General features: G+C 38.4%; 1 protein-coding gene across 8 annotated transcripts in view; it reads left to right on the plus strand.

The window, feature by feature from the left end:
* cntn4 (contactin 4) overlaps positions 1–19894 on the plus strand; it is a 727084-nt gene that overhangs the window by 319534 nt on the left and 387656 nt on the right. For all 8 annotated transcript variants that reach the window (XM_008105345.2, XM_008105346.2, XM_062969727.1 and 5 more), the window contains one exon: positions 10150–10290. In XM_008105345.2, coding sequence (XP_008103552.2) covers positions 10236–10290 — 55 coding nt within the window. In that variant the 5' untranslated portion in view covers positions 10150–10235. The remainder of the gene's footprint in view (positions 1–10149; positions 10291–19894) is intronic.

Raw genomic sequence — 19894 nt, forward strand, 5'->3', positions numbered from 1 at the left:
CTGAACATAGAACTCTACATAAAATACCATATTTATTTGAGTATAATGCACCATCAAATGTAATGTGCACCTGAATTTTGAAGGTACACATGTCAAAAAAAATGAATTTGCCCTCGAATGTATTGCACACATCAGCACAGATATTACTTATCAGGGAGCTGGCAACGTGATTGAGGCCATTTGGGAAGCCACGCTCCTCTGTCAAACCGAGGCACAATTCCCAATTGGCCTCATTCATGAGGCCTTCAAAACTGAGGGTGGGATTTTGAAGGCCTTGTGAATGAGATCTGGTGGGAACTGCATGGGACTGAACCAGGAAGGGGATGGTGCAGAGACTTCATCGCTAAGTGGCAGGGATGACTTGATCACCATCCAGGTGCTCCTCCTTTTCTTCAGGTGACACAGAGCCCTGAGGCCGCCACTGCCACCTAGAACAGTCTCTTTGTGTACCTCTTGCCTCCTGTCTGGCCTCCAGGGATGTAGATTCATCTGGCCTTTTCAAACAGGTCAGTTTATGTACAGAACTCTAATGCACCACTGAATCTATTCTGCACCTCAATTTTTGCAATGTAATTTAGCCAAACTGGTGACCATTAGCCTCGAGTAAATACAGTAATATAACCTGAATTAGTATTGCTACTTACTAAGAAGATGTCTTTAATTTGCTGAGGAGACGGATAATATGCATCCTACCTCCCTAGCAATCCAGTGCCCATGGCTTAAGAACCCACTGTGAAGAATTACAACTTTCTTTCTGATTCAGTATGGGATATTATAATCCTTCCCTGGTAGAAGGAATGACACCTTAAAGATCAATCAATATAATTCAGCATAAGCCTGTTTCTTGAAAAAAAAATAGACTGTAGTCCACAAAAGCTTATTCTGAAATAATCTAATCTTTAGGTTTAGGTAGACCCATTCTTTTTATACTGAAGCCAGCTTCATGTCGCTATGGCCCCATCTACACTTCCATATAGTGCAGTTTGAAATTGCATTATATGGTCAGTGTAGTCTCATATAATGCAGTTCAATGCAGTTAAATGTGAGCCTACATTGACCATATAATGCAGCTTCAAAGCCTCACTCTCTGATAACTGGTTTTCTGTAAGGCCCCTTCGACACTGCCATATAAAATACAGATTATCTGCTTTGAACTGCATTTTATATGGCAGTGTAGACTCATTTAATCCAGTTCGAAGCAGATAATGTGGATTATCTGTTTTGATAATCTGGATTATATGGCAGTGTAGAAGGGGCATTAGTGGCCAAGTACCATCAGGGACAAGTGAATAAATTGAACTAATTTAAATGTTGTTGTTGTTGTTGTTGTTGTTGTTGTTGTCGTCATCATCATCATCAGCTGGCTGCTGCCTTCGTTTTTGTCACAATATTCACTGCATTGTGACAAAAGAAAGATGGTGGGAATACTATAGAAACAATGTGACTGAAAAATTCTTTGGAGCACTCACTAAGGCCGTGTAGAAGGTCTCCTTAGAGGTAATCCTCAGCGTTTTCTCTGATTTTGCTGTAGGGAACAAAATAAATTTATGGCTGTTCCCAGAATATAATTTGTATTTGCTTATTTTGGGTAAACTTGCATGCATTGTAAGTGATGTCAAGTATGTGGCAGGATTTAAGATATGGTGGGTTGTATGTGAAATGCAAAGTACAAGCCTTGCTCATATGATACAAAGATGGAACTGTGAACTTCTTTGACCTAAGATAATAACTCAGTCATTACATATATTATCATGCTATTTGAAGTAATTAAGAGTGAGTTAAGAGCTCCCTGATCTTCTTTGCCTCATTAAGACTTTTAAAAGGTAAATGAATGTCATTGCAGCACTTTGATTCTGCTGTTTTACTGCAGTTTTACTACTCCAATAGGGAAAAGGCAGGGGGGAAAACATCTACAGTTGGTTTTTTAAGGAGATGGGTGGGTTGGGACATTTCCAAGAACATTTTTCTTCCTGTGAGTATCCACCTCCTCTTCAGTGTTGTTGTTGATGTCCATTTTGTTTATTTTCTTTGTCTGTGCAAAGTCCAACCAAAGTATTGCTCAGAGCAGGAATGGGCAAAGCACAGGTGATGTGTAGCATTCTGCCCCCCTTTTGTGAAGCCCTACATGAGACCCACAAAGTCCTCTAGCCTCCCCCTCATTTTTTATAATATTCATTGGAATTCACTAGGACCCAAACCATGCAGAAAACACTTCAGTGTATGAAAACATATGCAAATACTTAAACCCACCTCCACAAGCAACAAACAGTTTTGCACTGACTCCAAATATCTCCATTTTCATATGCAATTATTCTCAAAATCTCAAAAGGAAGTGGTAAGATCTGGTCCATATAGGAGACTTGGCTGCTATCATACGGGTGATCACTGAAGCATGTGCATTTAGTGGTTCTACTTGTTGTAATCTTTGTTGACTATCCAGACATAGTATATGGCTGGTAGATAAATAGATAATCCAAGCAAAGGGAGAGCTGGCAGAAAAGTTGGAAAACTTACTTTTTGAACTCTAGAAACTCAGAGTCATGTGGTCATGTGCCAATTTTCAGACAGGCAGGTGACCACATGAACTCCTGCAGGATTTTTCTATATGTTTGCTCTTTCTTCCATATGTACTTTTGCTAATTCAAATGAGTGAGGGTTTGTTCCAACTACTGCTTTCTTTTCCATGAAGTGAGGCTTTATGGTGTGTCCTGTTAATATTTGCACAATTGATGGTTTTTCCCATCTCAGCCAGGGAGCTCTTGAGCTGCTTTGAAGTTAGGAATGGTTTCCTGATTGCTTTTCTGACTAATGCCATACTTATCTAGTTATTGAGTTTGGGTCAATGGTATACTTTAGGTAGAGTTGTTGTTAAACAATATTCTTTATAGTTTAATCATGAGGATGTTGCAATGAGGCAATAATAGGAAACCTATTCCACTGACCGGAACTAGCATAGTGTCCTGAGTGGGTTTAAACAGCTGATTTTAAAGTACTGTAGATATATATAACTGATTTTAATGTTTGTGTACATTTATACTTATTTTATGTCCCGACATGGAATGCTTGCTGTATATATGTGGTGTTCCACCATGAGTCCCCTTCAGAGTGAGGACGGAATATAAATGTTTTAAATAAATAAATAAATAAAATAATGTTCTCATTTATTTTATAATCTAACCCTATTTAGTGCTTCTATGAAACTTTATACTGGACTTGTTATATATTTTTGATCTTCAGTATTCTGAAGAACAATGTGGCCAACCATATGGTCTTCCACAAACAGATGACATCATACCATATTGAAATTGCACAAAATGCACTCCACACATTGAGTAATCTGTTTTCTGGAGACAGTAGATTGTACCAGAGATGATTTAGTGACATCATAGCCAAAGGGAATGAATCCTTACACAACTTAGAAGTGCTCAGTTTGATTTTGCATATTCGCTGTGCTAAGTATCTTGTGTATCTCAAGAGGTAACAATACCAGTTAAATCCATTCAATTCCAGGTTGTAACACTACAAAATGTGGGAGAAAATCAACCCCTTTCAGATTGTATAGCATTTCTATACAATGAATAACAGTGAGGCTCAGGCAGTATAGTGGAATTCTACACATTATTCGTCCCAAATAATAATCCCAATTAATACAATCATTGTCTTAAAAACAATGCTTGCATTTGGGATTGTTTTCGTTGTTTGTATTTATCTTTAACCTGTCTTTTATTTAAATAATGATTAAAATGCTTGTTCTTTGACATGCACAACGTACTTCATTAATGATTATTCAATTTGGCACTTAACACATTTGGCACACTGTAGTACATCAGTGGGCAAAAGAAAAACAAATGTGAGAGAACTTTTAAGAAATCTCTTCTTGTTCTCAGTTCTGTAAATATGATTCTGTCACTTTGTAAAGTATACTTTATGGGGTGCCAAGAGAAACTGACAGTACAAGTAGTAGAAGTATATACAAAGATTTTCATGACAGACTGCTTTGTTTTCATTTTGAAAGGAGAATATATATATATATATATATATATATATATATATATATATGATACAATACTGTTTACATGTCCAAATAACATTTAGGTTTAACAGTTTGTTTTCCAAAGATTTCCAGAAACTGTGTGTATTTCAATTGCTGAGAGACTCCTAAAGAAGGTCCCTAAATGTGTTTGCAACTGGGCCCATGTTACTTATTTCTGTGCGTTATCATACACAGTTCTTATATTGTCAACTTTCTCCATCAAAATCCAATTACTGACAAAGGTGCCTTTCAAAACAATTTGCTACAGCTAGATGGAATCGCCAAAAGTATAGTTAGAAAAGCTTCAGCATAAATACGAGGTCTTTTCAGTGGGAAAAGCGTTGGATTCAAATTGTATTTAGGTCGCTCTTCATCTCTTCAGGTGTTCTGTAACTAAAACAGATTTTTCTTTTAAGAGATTGTATTTTTAAAATATGTTTAGTAGTCTTCTAGTAGCCTCTGCTAGATTCTGTGCTGTGTGTTTTTATAAGTCACTAAAAATAGAAGAGCAGAACACCATGTATTAAATTGCATATATTTTCACCCTCTTCACTAATATGTATTTTTTTTGCTGATTATTGAACACACATAGCTGAAAACTAAAAACCAATAGTGAGCTTGATGCCATAACTAATACATTTTATATTGGTGAAATTTAAGTATAAACTTATATTCTGTTAAATGTGAGATTCATTTATTAAAAATAGTAAATGGGTAGATGCAGGCATTCTGTCCCCATGGCATGACCTTGATTCATACATTACTCAGGTTGATATTTGCCATAGCTGGCAGCCCACCACAATCCTGATCTGCTCTTTGTGCTATTTTCTGCTATTTAAACAAAGATAAGCAAACATAAGTTTTGAACTTAGAGTAAAAATCACAAAGAATATTAATATAAACAATCAGATTGATTAGGTTGAGGATGAGAGAGAGAGATCATGTGTGTTTGGGTATCTTTATACAGCCACAAAAAGATGTATAGCTTTAAATCTGATGAAGTTACCATGGGTGTAGGTCAGTGGTTCCTAACCTTTGGTTCTTCAGGTGTTTTGGACTTCAGCTCCCACAATTCCTAGAAACTGGTATGATGGCTGAGATTTCTGGGAGTTGAAGTCCAAAACAACTGGAGGACAAAGTTTGGGAACCACTGGTGTAGATAGTATTTCCAACAGTATTTTGTCAAAATAGGGCAGGGTAGTAGAAGTGGCTTTGAGTATGGTGGAGCCTACTGGCTAATTTGGTATTAATTCCAGCCATAATGTTACTCTCTTCCTCTGTACCTGCAATTTCCTTCTTTCTTAAAATGTGTTTGAATAAGACTCGCCAGGCTAAAAAGTCCTGATAAAGATCCAACTTCAAAACTAAGAAACTGAACAGCAAAAAAGTATCAGGTTTGTGCATTTTACATGTAAGTGGATGAGTCAGGGCTGCATGCTAATTCCAGAAGCTCTTTCCTGGTGGATTGTGAAGAATACATAGTCAACACCATGCTCTAATGAAGCTGTGTTTATAATAAATTATAAGGTAATCCACACTGCACAATTATAGTGCAATGCTTCCACTTTAACTGTTGTGCCATCCTGTGGAATCATGGGATTTGCAGTTTATGGAAGAATATTTTGAACACTGAATCAGAGAACTTTAGTGCCTCAATAGGATCAAAACTTAACAATTCCATAGAATGCAACTCTTGCAGTTAAAGTAGAATTACAGTTCTCTAATCATTTAGCTTTAATGGTCCATTGTCAGTTTAAAACCTAGTATATTAAAGAGTTCTGAGGCTTCATTTCATGACACCAGTTTCATACAAGGTTCTTGATTTTCAATTTAGGACTTTCTAGTCTCTCAGGCCCATTCCACACAGAAGCTTAAAATCCATATTGAACTGGATTATATTGCAGTGTAGATTCAGATAATCCATTTCAAAGCAGATATTGTGGACTATCAGCCTTGATATTCTGGATATATGGTTGTGTGGAAGGGCCCTAAGACTTTCGGCAGAAAAATAGGGACGGATTTATTAAATATTTGGCCCCATCTACACTGCCATATAATGCAGTTTCTGCACTGAACTGCATTATATGAGCTTACACTCATATATAAAACACTATGATAAACTGCATTATGGAACTGTATTATATTTCAGTGTCAATGGGGCTTTTATTTTCACTAGAATTAAAGGAAAACTTTTATGTTGAAACCAATGCATGGAGTTATAGTTTTGTGTCTGAAACCCAATTACTAGGCAGCACTATGGCAGTCATCAGAAGCTTGATAAACCAACCTTTATGCAATTGCCATTGATTCATTATGTGTACTCTTATTGTAATGGGCATATGAATTTTGCCCAGGGAAACCTTTTATGAAAAATAATGGGATAATTTGGATCTAGGCTACTTATCAGAATTCTACCAAAGTTTGCACCCTGAAGCCATTTACCTCTACAAAGTTTATCCTGCATCTATTTTCCCTTGTGCATATTCTCTCATCAATGAAAGCACTCTCTGAGTTTAGAATAAACATTTTTCTTCCCAATATGAGTGACTCTGGGTCATGCAAGCTTGGGAATTTGATGTACCCTTTTCCTTAGAGACTACAATCTCAACAATGCAAGCACATTTTCTTTTTGCTTTATGTGAACTGCATTACAGTCTTCAGAAAACTTCAGAAGTCATTGCTGAAATGTATCCTGGGAGTGAGAATTTGATGAACTGGGACTGAAAGTGGAACAGAATGAATTTCTGGCCCATCTCTGGGTAGCAAGGAAGACTCCCTTTGGAGTTTAGGATGTGATAGGTTCTGCTACAGCTCCCTGTTCATTTTCCTAGTTACATTTTTGATATCTTCACTGCTATATTACCAGTCTAGTAGTTTTGCAACTCTGCCATTTATTGATTCTGCATTGATTGTGGAAATATTTAAATCAATATATCATTCTCCGGGGAAAAGCATAGAGAAGAAGGATTCATTCAACACATCTTCCAATGGCTGTTTATTTTCAGATACATTTCGTGAATTCTTATATCATAAGATGAGCCCAGGAACATGGTAAGAGCCATGTTCAACACTCTAAAGTTGAGATATCAATCTCTGTAGATATGTCAGTTCTCCCGTCCCAGTAATCTTCGCTGGGCACATATAGCTCATGCCTCAAGTTCTTCCAGGTTCTGACAGAGGTGAAAAAGTTTCAGACAATATGAACATACAGCTCCTTGAGACATGAAGGCCAAATTCTGTGCTGGTCCCAAACACACATTGCTGTGTTGCCCTATTTAAATGACAAGTGAAATATGGTGTGTGAAAACATCCATTGTTCATGTTCTTAAGAAGTAAATGGTAACGATGTGACTTTGGCAGCATCAGGACTGTTGGGAGAAAAGAGAAATTCAACTGTCACTGTAGTGCTAATGAAAATTCCCTGCATAGACTTCTCAACCAATACAGTTGTTTCTTGTTGTTTATTTGTTCAGTCGCTTCTGACTCTTTGTGACCTCATGGACCAGCCCACGCCAGAGCTCCCTGTTGGCCATCGCCACCCCCAGCTCCTTCAAGGTCAAGCCAGTTGCTTCAAGGATAACATCCATCCATCACACCCTTGATTGGCCCCTCTTCTTTTTCCCCTTCCATTTTCCCCAGCATCATTATCTTCTCCAAGCTTTCTTGTCTTCTCATTATGTGGCCAAAATACTTCATCTTTGCCTCTAATATCTTTCCCTCCAGTGAGCAGTTGGGCATTGTTTCCTGGAGTATGGACTGGTTGTAGAAGAGGATATTTCCATTGATGGGGCAAAAATGTTAATTCCTGGAGTATGGTCAGCTGTAGAAGAGGACATTTCCATTGACGTGGCAATATGTTAATTCCAGTCATGATGTGGTTCTCCTCTGTGCCTGCATCTTTTTATTATTTTTCTTTCTTTTTAAAAGTGTGAACATTCTCTCTAACCACATAGTTTTTTCAGTTTGAAAATGTTGCTTTTGGTGGTGCATTCTTGGACATTTGTTTTGCACTGTTTTGGGGGAGACATGCTGAATCATGTATTAGCAGAGTTGGTGATATTTTCCTTATCCAATTAATAATGGATGTCGTAATCATTTGGTTTAAAGTGTTACTCAGTTTCATTCATCAGCACTTTTCTGCTTATCTGCAGTCAGCCTGACCCCCATACATGCCAAAATATTGGTTTAGTTGCTGAAGTAGCATCTGCAGATCAGAAGACAGGCATTCTTAAGTCTTCTCAGCACATTGAACCTGACTATTAGAAACTAAGCAATTTTAACTTATATAAAGAAATTGGGATCTCTAATGATATTACTTCATTTTTTATTAGGCAGGCAGTTTATCTTGTAAACATGAAAGTTCCTTAAGTACTAGACATCAGAAAGATTAATAAATGATGAGAATGTATGATTAGACAGCTTTATTTATTTTTAATCTAAAAACCGCCTTGTGTGGATTTTTAAAAAAGAGATTACTATGCTTTCATACCTCTCTCCACCAAAAAACACAGCATAAAGATTTCCCTAAAATCACAAGGTCTTATTTAATGTGAATGTTGATTTTGCCAGAGTAAGCACACTAAAGAAAATGCCATAGTAGCATGCTTCCTTAATCAAGCCTGAGCATCAGGGAACTTGCATTAACACACACGTACGTACAGAATGGAGTCATGCTCTGCTGAAAATGAATTACCTCTGGTCAACGGCTAAAAGAGTGGTTTGCCAAGCTTCCCGTCTGTTGCCCCCCTCGCCCCAGCTGCCCTGAAGGTCTAGCAGGAAGATAACACACCGTCATGGAGGAGATGAGAGTTACAGTATAGCAGTTAATCTTAGACCATCTCTATTTCTGCATGGCCATGAATGGTGATCTGATGCTGTAGCTCTCTGAGCAAAAAAAGAACATCTCACTATTCCTTAATGACTTTGTATACAGAAGAGTGTTTATTGTCTCCACGGGGACCTCTGGGCTACCCTTGTTTCCATTTCACTGCAATGCAGGCAAATCCAGGATTATTTATTTATTTTGTGTCAAAATCATTGCATAAATAAGTATAAAACTGATAAAAATAGAGGGAACACAAGTGGCTAAATATCTTTTGACCCAAAATGGGCAACAGCGACCACATTGTCTGTAGCCTCAAGCAATTCTTCCTCTGTACATGAGGCAGGGCATTGTGGGCAAGCACACAGATGTTGGATTGTTTGTTCTGCTCCACAGTCACACAAGGTGGAGGATTCTTCTACGTGGTGCCATTTTACCAGGTTGTCTTTTGATCTGCCCGCTCCACTTCTGAGTCTGTTCAGAGACTTCCAAGTTGCCCATTCTTGGTTTGCCTCTAGAGACAGACCCTCGTGGGGGCCATCCATTTAGGATTTCCTGGTTTAGCTGCCCAGAGGGATAATCTTACTGTTGTTGGGGGACATTAAGAGGTGTGATGATTCTCATGAAGCATTGCTTTTAAACATTTTAAATACATCTTGTGATGTAAACCCTCAAACTGTTTTATACACTTAAGTAGCAGTTTTTGGATTTAATGAGAAAGTAATATGATGTGTGTGAAGTCAGAGATGGAAAAATTGACAAACAGAAAGATTGAAGGTCTCTTCCATACCGTTGTTGTACTTTGGTGACACTTCAAATGCTTTGGCTCCAACTTATGGCATTCTAGGTTGAGTGGTTTTTGTGAGATATTTAGAATTTAGACAGAGCTCTTTTCATGCCTCACCAAACTACAAGTATCAGGATTCCACGGGATGCATCCATGGCACTTAGAATGGAATTGTAGTGCTGTAACTGTGTAGTTTGAATGTGACTTCAGGACTAATCTGGGAAAGCATATATATTTTTTCATGAAAAGATAACATCCTTAATTGTATATACAATGTTCCTTTTACCACCTGAACAGCACAGTAACACAGTCCAAGATATTGGGTTTTTATTTCAAAGGAAGTATGGTTTCTTCTCCAGCTCTCAGTGACTTAAAAGTGGTGGCATTTTTTGTTTTCCTTCATGCATAGATTTCCTTAGATCTTGTGGAAAAGCAGAGAATCTCAAAAGATCATGGGGATCTGTCATCTTAAATTTTATTGTAATATTTCTCTTTGTATCTCTATAGATTAAAGATTGGATATAACTTAAAAGAAGCAAGATTCTAATCACTACATATTGGACGCCGGCCTCCTTTGACCTCGGAAACTGAAAATGAGGTTGCTATGGGAACTGCTTGTGCTGAAATCATTCATGTTGTGCCTTGCAGGTAAGGTGTCATTTTAAAAACTTTTTGTTTCCCCCTTTATTTATGGTTTCTAAATGACACTGTAATGCTTTATCATTATAAAGCAGTGAATAAAGCCATGCTTCTTGACCTGGACTTAACCAGGAGACCTGAATGGACCTGTGGAGGTCAGTGGAGAGGTTTTACCCTGTTTGAGAGATCCCTTGACAATTTGCATTAGATGAATAAGGATTCCTGATTTCTGCTTGTTTAAAAAAGATGGGGTGGCTTCTTTTCCATTCAAAGGGTGAAAATGAAGGATGCAGTAAATAGGAATGTTTTTCATCTGGAATATGACTGTGAACTCTTTTAGGTCCTGCTATTCAAAGCCAATAAATGAGCCAGAATACTTTGATTTTACATCTTTTACATTGGGATTTGGCTGGTACTTATGACAGTTTTAGTTAAAAATAAAGTAGATCATACAATCCTGATGTCTCCCCATCCTTACTCGAGTGAGGTTTTATCTTAGAATCATAGAATCATAGAGTTGGAAGAGACCTCCGTCCAACCCCCTGCGAAGAAGCAGGTAAATCACATTCAAAGCACCCCCGACAGATGGCCATCCAGTCTCTGCTTAAAAGCCTCCAAAGAAGGAGCCTTCACCACACCCCAAGGCAGAGAGTTCCTCTGCCAAACAGCTGTCACAGTGAGGAAGTTCTTCCTAATGTTCAGGTGGAATCTCCTTTCCTGTAGTTTAAAGTCATTGTTCCGCATCCTAGTCTCCAGGGCAGCAAAAAACAAGCCTTCCCTTCATGTATTTATACATGGCAATCATCTCTCCTCTCAGCTTTCTCTTCTGCATGCTAAACATGCCCAGTTCTATAAGCTGTTTCTCATAGGGCTTGTTCTCCAGACCTTGATCATTTTAGTTGCCCTCCTCTGGACATATTCCAGCTTGTTAACATCTCCCTTCAATTGTGATGCCAAAAGCTGGACACAGTGTTCCAGGTGTGGTCTGACCAAGGCAGAATAGAGGGGTAGCATGACTTCCCTGGATCTAGACACTATATTCATATTTATGCAGGCCAAAATCTTCCTCCTGTACTATTTTGTGTATCTTTTCCACACCTACCCACAACCTTCTCCCTATATGTTTTTTTTTTTTATCCCAGCAACCCTGCACAGCTTCACATCGCTTACGATGGAGGCAGGCAGCTTTCCTTCTTCAGGAGGAAGGCAGTGAGGAAGGCTTTGAATCTAGGGTTGGTTAAAAAACCCCATTTAATTATTAATGATGAATGTACAAGTTATAAAATACATCAGTGTTAAACCCACAAATATAGAGGGCAGTAGGCTCATTGAATCAATGGTGCCAATGTAAGTGTTGTCTTGCCAAATTTTCATTGATTAAGTGGGTCTTGTATAACTGAGACAAATTGTTAGAGATATAGGGCAGCATGTTCTGGTGTGTCAGGTGTACATCTCAACTTTGTGATTTAGAGTCTGAAAATCTGCTTACATTTTGTGAGCTAAATCAAACCACACACCATGCACTTTCTTTGTAAAGCGCTTGAGCTGATCTGTTTTTCCTAGATATGGGGAGAGGGAGTCCATTTTCCAGTGCACGATCTGGCAGCTTTCTTCTATTAACAGAATTCTTTGGTTATTTACATATTTAGCATTGTCTTCATCCAGGTTTTTAAAATATAATTTAACTTTCATTTTGCGGATTGTGGATTCTTTTATTCTAATACCACCCCAAGAGTTAGCATTCATCATCATACTTAATTTTAATATAGAACAGACCGTTATGTTTTGGAATGCAGATTTCTCAGTTTCTGGCTCTAGGCATCCAGGAATACAAATGTCAGCCAACCGTCCATTTTTTAATTTGCAAGTGAAGAGGCCATCTAATCTGTTGTAACCTATTATAACATGAGAAAGTCAGTGGTTCTCCTGGACTGAAACATCAAGGTCTATGAGAGTGAGTGATCTATATGTTTATAAATGAGTCAGGTTCTTCTGACTGAGGCTGGATCTACATTGCCCTATATCCCAGGATCTGATCCCAGATTATCTGCTTTGAACTGGATTATATGGGTTTACACTGCCAGATAATCTTGGATAAACAGATAATCTGGGATCAGATCCTGGGATATAGGACAATGTAGGTCCAGCCTGAGCAGTCACTTTCCATCATAAAACTGCTGGACAATTTGCTACTCGCCTCAAGGGTCCTTTTCCGAGGTTTACTATTCCTGATCAATGTTCTGTACTCAATGAAAACAGTACCCATTATTGCTTTCATGTCCCCTTAAATATTAGGATGTCCAATATATAAACAAGCAGGTTGGAAATGTTTTGTGTTTATGTCTAGTGTGACTATAAATGATGAGTTCTATGTTAGCAGCACTGGATCTGGCTTAATGTTTTGGTTACTGCATTACCATTGTTGCTGCTTTAATCACAATAGATAGAGTAGAAGTGTGAATGGCAGAGTAGTAGGAAAGGTTCATGACACATTATAATGTTCCATTCCCATCCAACAGATTTCACTGAAAGATAGAAATTGAAACATTTGATGCTTTTGATAAACAAATGGATTTAATAATTTCATTAAACAAACTTCAAGCCCTGGACTATGCCTTTGGATTGTGTAGTTTTAATAATTGTTTTAAGATTATTTTAAGTTTTTCAACTTTTTGGTTTTCATGTATAATGTTTTGTTTTACTGTATGTATATATATACGAAATCGAATCGTGCCGTTTTGTAATGCCGCTCTGAGACCCCTTCGGTGTGAGAAGGGAGGGGTATAAATACAGAAATAAATACATTTTTATAATAACCTCTGGGTTCTGGGTTCTATTTGAAAGCTGTCCTTTTACCCTTTTCTACTCTCTTTCAAATAGGTAGTTTTGAGCAAGTGAATGTCATTATCTTACACATTCTCTCCATCTCAGCATGTTACTATGTATGTTTCTCAATAGTTTTCTACTTTCTTTATTCCATATGTTTCTCAGTAGTTTTCTTTGGAACAGGCTCATTTATTGTTTTCAAATTTGTTTCCATTGATCAGGGGATGGGTAGAGGGAAGCATTGTGTTTTTCAACTGACATTACTTATTTGCCACTTGAATTTAAAGTGACGGTTCCTTACTTCCATTCTGAGCCTGCTTAGGTGGAAATTGTGTAGTTTATGACAAAGGTATGTAGGCATAGGATTGCAATTCTCAGTGGTCATTGAAATTATCTGAAATAATAATTTCCCTTTATCCCTCTGTATGTTCGATCTTTGCAAACCTAAAACCAGCAGGTACAATTATAGTTTTATAGCCTCCAGCTCTTGTACATTTACAGACAAACCCTGAAAATAGCTATTTTTCTGAGCAGACACAGAAAGCCTTTCTCTTTGTTGAACTACTTGTTTGAGTCACCCTGGAGCCCTAAAGAGTAAATTTGTATAAATTAGTTTTTAGTATATGTCAAGGAAATTTCTTTTAAAAACAATCCAAAACATTATTTTTAAAATGTATTGCTTTCCTAACCAGCACTAGTCTTGCCTTTCATTGTTCTACACTGGCAGGTGTAGGAGGTATTCCAATCTGCTGGGAAGCATACATATATTACAGCCAAGTCCTGTCAAAAAGGTGACAGGACGGGACAGGGCAGGCGTGGAATAGAAGAGGGAAACTTATTGTACCAGCAGTGAACAATATGACAGCTGCAAGCGTAATGTATAGTCGAGATTGGTTTCAGTTCAGGGAGGTGAGATGGGAAATGGTTCAGGGTGAGTTGCTAAATGGATAGATTTAAGCTTAGGCTCTGAAGGAAGAAGAGTAATGGTGGAGAACCCTGGCAGGTGGTTTGAGGATGAGGGGAAAGGATTGGCTTCTGACTTCAGCATCCTTCAAAATTGGCAAATGCCAGAGGACATTCATCATGAAAGCTGCTGCAGGGAGGGCTACTCCTGTAATAAGAGACTGCTAGTGAATATGTTTTTACTTGGAGCCGATCCAGTCCTTCTCACCCTCTGATCTTTATTGCTCTATACAGTGTTATAGAACATACAATCCCCCCTCTCTTTTTTTCTTTCTGCGTTCCTCTCGTTTTTGAGGGAGGTAGCTTCAGACTCTGTACGAGTGTCTTAAAATATCCAAGGCTCAGTGAGCCTATTGTTTTTCCCCAGACAATTCTCACTCCAATTTCCTCCATCAACTAGAAACTGTAGAGAGAAACACACACACCTGCACACCATAAACGCAATCACACTAGTGTCAGTTTGCTTTCTTAAAATCATGCAAAGTATATTCTGGAGGCCCCTTTTTCTTAATATTGCCTTTTCTTGTGTGGGAAGAAGCATTAACAGAAAGGAACCCATTCTCATTGTTTCAGGATTTTATGTAAGGGGAGAAAATTCAAATATTACCCATTTCCTAGTATTGATTGTATCCCTATAAGATAAATTTGTTCCTTATAGAATTACATTTATATTGGGAAGAGCTTCAGATTAATCATAGAAATCTTGGCCAACAAAGCTCACCATACAATTAAGTTAATCCTTCTCAAGTGCCAGAGAATTCCTTGTTAATACATTGTTGTTGGAGCCCCAGTGGCAAAGTGTGTTAAAGCACTGAGCTGCTGAACTTGCAGACCGAAAGATCCCAGGTTCAAATCTCAGGAGCAGAATGAGCGCCCGCTGTTAGCTCCAGCTTCTGCTAATCTAGCAATTCGAAAAGATGCCAATGTAAGTAGATCAATAGGTACCGCTCCGGTGGGAAGGTAATGGCGCTCCATGCAGTCATGCCGGCCACATGACCTTGGCGGTGTCTACAGACAATGCCGGCTCTTCGGCTTAGACTATTCTGCACTAACTATTGAATGTAGTTTGAAGCTAGCTCCAAAGTGTGGTGGCTAGACAACAAAAGTGTGCAAAAGAAAGCCCTTAATGCACATCTGTGCTCTGAGGTTTGTATAAACACCATCCAGGTTTCAAACTGGTTTCTGTGTAATCATCTGCAAGGTGAAACCACTTTCTTCAATACTGGTTTGAAACTAATGTAAGTGTTGAGTGTAGATGAGGACATAGTGGTGAAGGAGTATGAGAGTTATATTCCAATAGCATCTAGAGCAGGTATGAGCAAGCCTTTTTGCCTTGGGGCCACATTGTGGGCCTGACCGGGAGAGCCAGGCCAGGAGGGAGGGGGGCCAGGAACATGCTGGATGGGGAGAGCCCGGGAAAGGACAGGGCCAGGAGGGGTAGGGCAGGACCTGGGTTATCCTCAGGTTGTCCTCCCAGCATAAGGACAGGACTGCTTGTCCCATCCTTATGCTGGAAGGTGGGACACACAGCAACTGCCATGATCTCCGTCCTATCCACCTCCCCCAATCCTCGAATTGTCTTCTTGGCATTATGCCAGAAGGGGGGTGAGACAGGCAGCAGCTGAGTGTGCTCTGGAGGGCTTTCAGCTACCATGTGGCTTCCTTGAGATGTCCTTTCGGTATAGGGTGCAATATAATCTGACAATTTGCAGTATAATCTGACATGATGCCACCAAAATGTGAATACAGTGTTCCCTTGCTACTGCGTGGTTCGTTTTTTCGCGCCCTCGCTGTTTCGCAGGTTTCCCCTCTCCTCCCCCCCAAAGGGAAGTACACATACCGCTTCCCCTGCTGTTCTCCCTCGCCTTCATGCAGAAATGGCAGAGGCTCTGCTGAGACCACCCAGGCCCCCCTTCCTCCTCCCTCGAAGCAGATGGCAAGGAGGAGCTGCAAAGAAGGAAGGAAGAAATCCCCTCCTCTTCCCACAAGCCTCTTCTTCATCATCATCGCTGGCCCTGTCCCCTCCATATTGGGAGGCAGCCAGGCAACAAATAACAGTGTATAACTACTAAAATAAGGTATAAATATTAAAATAAATATAGCATCCCTGCTTGGCGGATTTTCACTTCTCGCAGGTGGTCCTGGAACATAACCCCCACAATAAGTGAGGAAACTGTATATATTATTGTTGTTTAAAACTGTTTATTTTATAATGTTTTATACCTTTTATCAATGTATTTGGATTGTTGTTTACATGATTTTAATATGTTGTAGGCCGCTTTGGTTCCCATGAGGGGAAAAAGTGGTATATAAATAAAGATATATTTATTATAAGGATGAGGTCCTTCACACTGTCCTTATGCTGGGGGGAGGGTGAGACACACAGTGACTGAGAGCACTCCAGAAGTCTCTCGGCTGCTATGTGCCTTCCTCCCCCATATTTTTGACATAAGGATGCAGCGGACCACTGTTATGCCAAGAGGACAGGGAAAATGTGAAAGGCCTGAGGTAAGTGCCCGGGGGGGGGCGCATCCGGCCCCCGGGCCTTAGTTTGCCCATGCCTGATCTAGAGAGTCAAGACATGAGAGAAGCCTCCCCAGGATGGTAAAACATCTGGGTGTCCCCTGGGCAACGTCCTTGCAGATGGCCTATTTTCTCACACCAGAAGAGACTTGCAGTTTCTCAAGTCACTCCTGACATGAAAAAAAAAAAATCTAGAGAATCACAAATTCCAGCTGTAGAAAAATCTATTATTTTATATTACAGGATAATGTAACTCCTATTTTATATTGGTCCCTTTTACACTACACTGTTACAGCATTTTCATTGTCATGTCCACACCCTGCATAAGCTAGAATTGATAATCTTTGAAGCACCTCCTTGTCTGCAAAGTTTAAATATTCCATCTATTAGAAATCCCAGGATTCTATGCCATGAAACCATAACAGTTAAAGGGGAATCAAAGTACAATAATTTTGTAATGTGAAGATTTTGGAATAAAGTATGAATTGTTCATTTAAATAAACAAGATGTCAAATAGGAATTAGAGTTCGTGACCTCGCTCTTACAAGCAAGGGGTGAAACCTTTGCCTGTATTCAGTTCAGAGATTATATATTCTCCTTTCCTTGCATCCACGGACAGACTCCCCAAGGTCTCACTCTTTCACTTCACTAACTATTCATCATCATCATCATCATCATCATCATCTAATACTTCTAGCTTTAAAGGCAGGAATTGACCCTGGGACCTACCATATTAATGATACTCTTTTTAACATTGTAGTATGGCCCCTGTCTTAATTCATCTGCTGTGTCTTTTTTATGCCAATGCAAAGAGAAGAGACCTTTTTGCAGAAACACTAGAGGAAATTAAAATGGAATTGAATAAAAAAGAACAATAATAAACTTTATACCAACGGTTGTGTAGTATATTAAGAACAGCTAGCAACTCCCTTTTTGAGTTTTCCTCTTATTTCTTATTAAATCAGTTCCTGTGGAGGTGAAATGCAAAAATTAAAGCTTCTCCAAATGCCTTTTAAAATTCTAATCACTGTGTCTTTCAATTTTCAAGGAACCAATTTTAATCCTGCCATTTGACACATCTCTATTTAAAACTAGAGACGGAATATAAAAATGCACTCACTATTTGGTTGCTGCAATAAAGCTGGAGTGTGTGACCTCGCTTTAATTGCTTTCATGTTTCAAAATAAGAGAAGGTATTAATGGGGATTCAGTGTGACTGGATTTAGAAACTAAACAGAAAGGTTCCCTGCAGCTAACTGTAACTTCTGTTTATTCTGTTATATATCTGTAAACAACACATCCTGGATTTGTTCCACTCCAAGCCTGATGGAGGTACATTGCTCTACTGCTATAAATGGGAAAGTAGATTGACATGCTTTTCCATTTAGGTTTCCCTGTGTGTTTCATTTGGGGCTTGTGCCAATCAAACTTTTCAAGTTTGTTTACAAGACTTGGAAATACATTCCGATGTTAGAGTCCTGTTGGGATGGTTTGCTGCTGTAACTATTTCTCTTGCCAGCAGATGTATTTTTCAGATGTATTTTTCATAAGGAAATGCTAATCTCTTACATAGTTATGGATTTGCCCACAGTGCATGGACACAGCTTCACTACCTCCAAAATATCTTCCAAAATATCTGGTAGTATATCAGATGATAGATACATAGATAGATAGATAGATAGATAGATAGATAGATAGATAGATAGATAGATAGATAGATAATCTTTACCAGTATCACTTATATCTGAATAAGTAAACTGGCATACCTTTTTGCTTTGCCAGTATTGAATAGGCTCTTAGCCCATATATAAACCTTGAAATTGAATTTGTATTATGAAATTTAGAAATATTCATTCCTCTAAGAATCTCATTTGTAGACAAAAATGGAGTAAAAATGGAGGGTAATTTGTATCCAGTCACATACATTTGGATTGATACAGTATTTAAGTGATTCTAAAGCGCACCTTTTTTTTTGGCTAAATTGCTTAGCTGAAATTGGGATGCACATTGTATTTGTGCATTAAAATTGCACCTAAACTGGGGGCAAGTGATATTTACTGGAGATCAAATGTTGCTAATAATATATTGGTTGGAGATAAACTTTGCCAATAAATTCCCTAGTTGCTTTCCATGCATTATCCAGGAAGTGGAAGAGACAATAAGGAGATTAGCTATTTTAGATCTGATCCTTACCAACAGTGATGACCTGTTTAGAGGGCTGAAAGTGATAAGATCCTTAGATGAGAGTGTTCTCTTGGAGTTTTTAATACAATGGGAAAAGGAAGCTAGTGGAGTCAGACATTCATTCTATACTTTAAGAAAGTCAGTAGCAGTAAAGCAAAAACCAATGTGATTCTAAGCTTCATAATAGGAATATAGTGTTTAGACTGAGGGAAGCAATACTACCACTTCATTCTGCATTCTGCATACCCTCACCAGGTATACTGCATCCAGTTCTGGCCACCAAAATTCAAGGAGGATATTGTCAGAAAGGGCAATCAAAATGATTACAGGTCTGGAAACCATGCCCTATGAGGAATGGCTTAGGAGATGGGTATTTTTAGCTAGAAGAAGAGAAAGCTAAGTTGTGACATGTTTTGACATTTGAAAGGATACCATATTAACAATAAAGGACTGGAAATAGAGAAATAGCACACTTGTTCTGTAAGAAAAACATTATTTGTATAGAATTCCTTTCCTGTGATTTCTGGGTTCCAGTAAATAGTATGTTTTTACTTTTGTATTTAGAGAGAATAATAAACAAAATCTTAGATGCAATTTCTGGTTTTAGAACAGAATAAAGTTTTGTAATTTAGTGTGCCTTGCCTGGTTCCTAGTGTACTCAATAGGGTTAAATATGAAAAAAAAATCCAGTTAATTGTGCCCGTTACTAAATGCCAATTTCTTGATGTGTGCATTAAATATGGTGGCCTCCTGTCTTCTGAAATTATAGTGGCTGTTCAGAGTCAGTGAGCGCTGTCTCATAATTATGGTAACTTTTCAAAAGTTTTGCTATAAATTATGATAACCTCAAAACTCACTCATTAACATTAACTTCAGCTAGATATTTTTATTTCTATTTTCTGCTTTTGTTGTTGATTAGCAATACAATATACAGATTAATCACCATAAATAACTTCAAGACACCAGTTGTTAAACAGTCTATATCATATTAATTAGACTCTGAAACAAGGCAAGCATTACAGCCATTTATAACTGAGTACTGCTTAAGTTGCTAATCAATGAAAAGGCAACTAATTAACAAGCCAGCAGTCAGCATTTGAGTGGAACTTGGTGATTT

Source organism: Anolis carolinensis, chromosome 2, assembly GCF_035594765.1.
Source record: "Anolis carolinensis isolate JA03-04 chromosome 2, rAnoCar3.1.pri, whole genome shotgun sequence".
In the NCBI taxonomy this organism is placed as follows: Eukaryota; Metazoa; Chordata; class Lepidosauria; order Squamata; family Dactyloidae; genus Anolis; species Anolis carolinensis.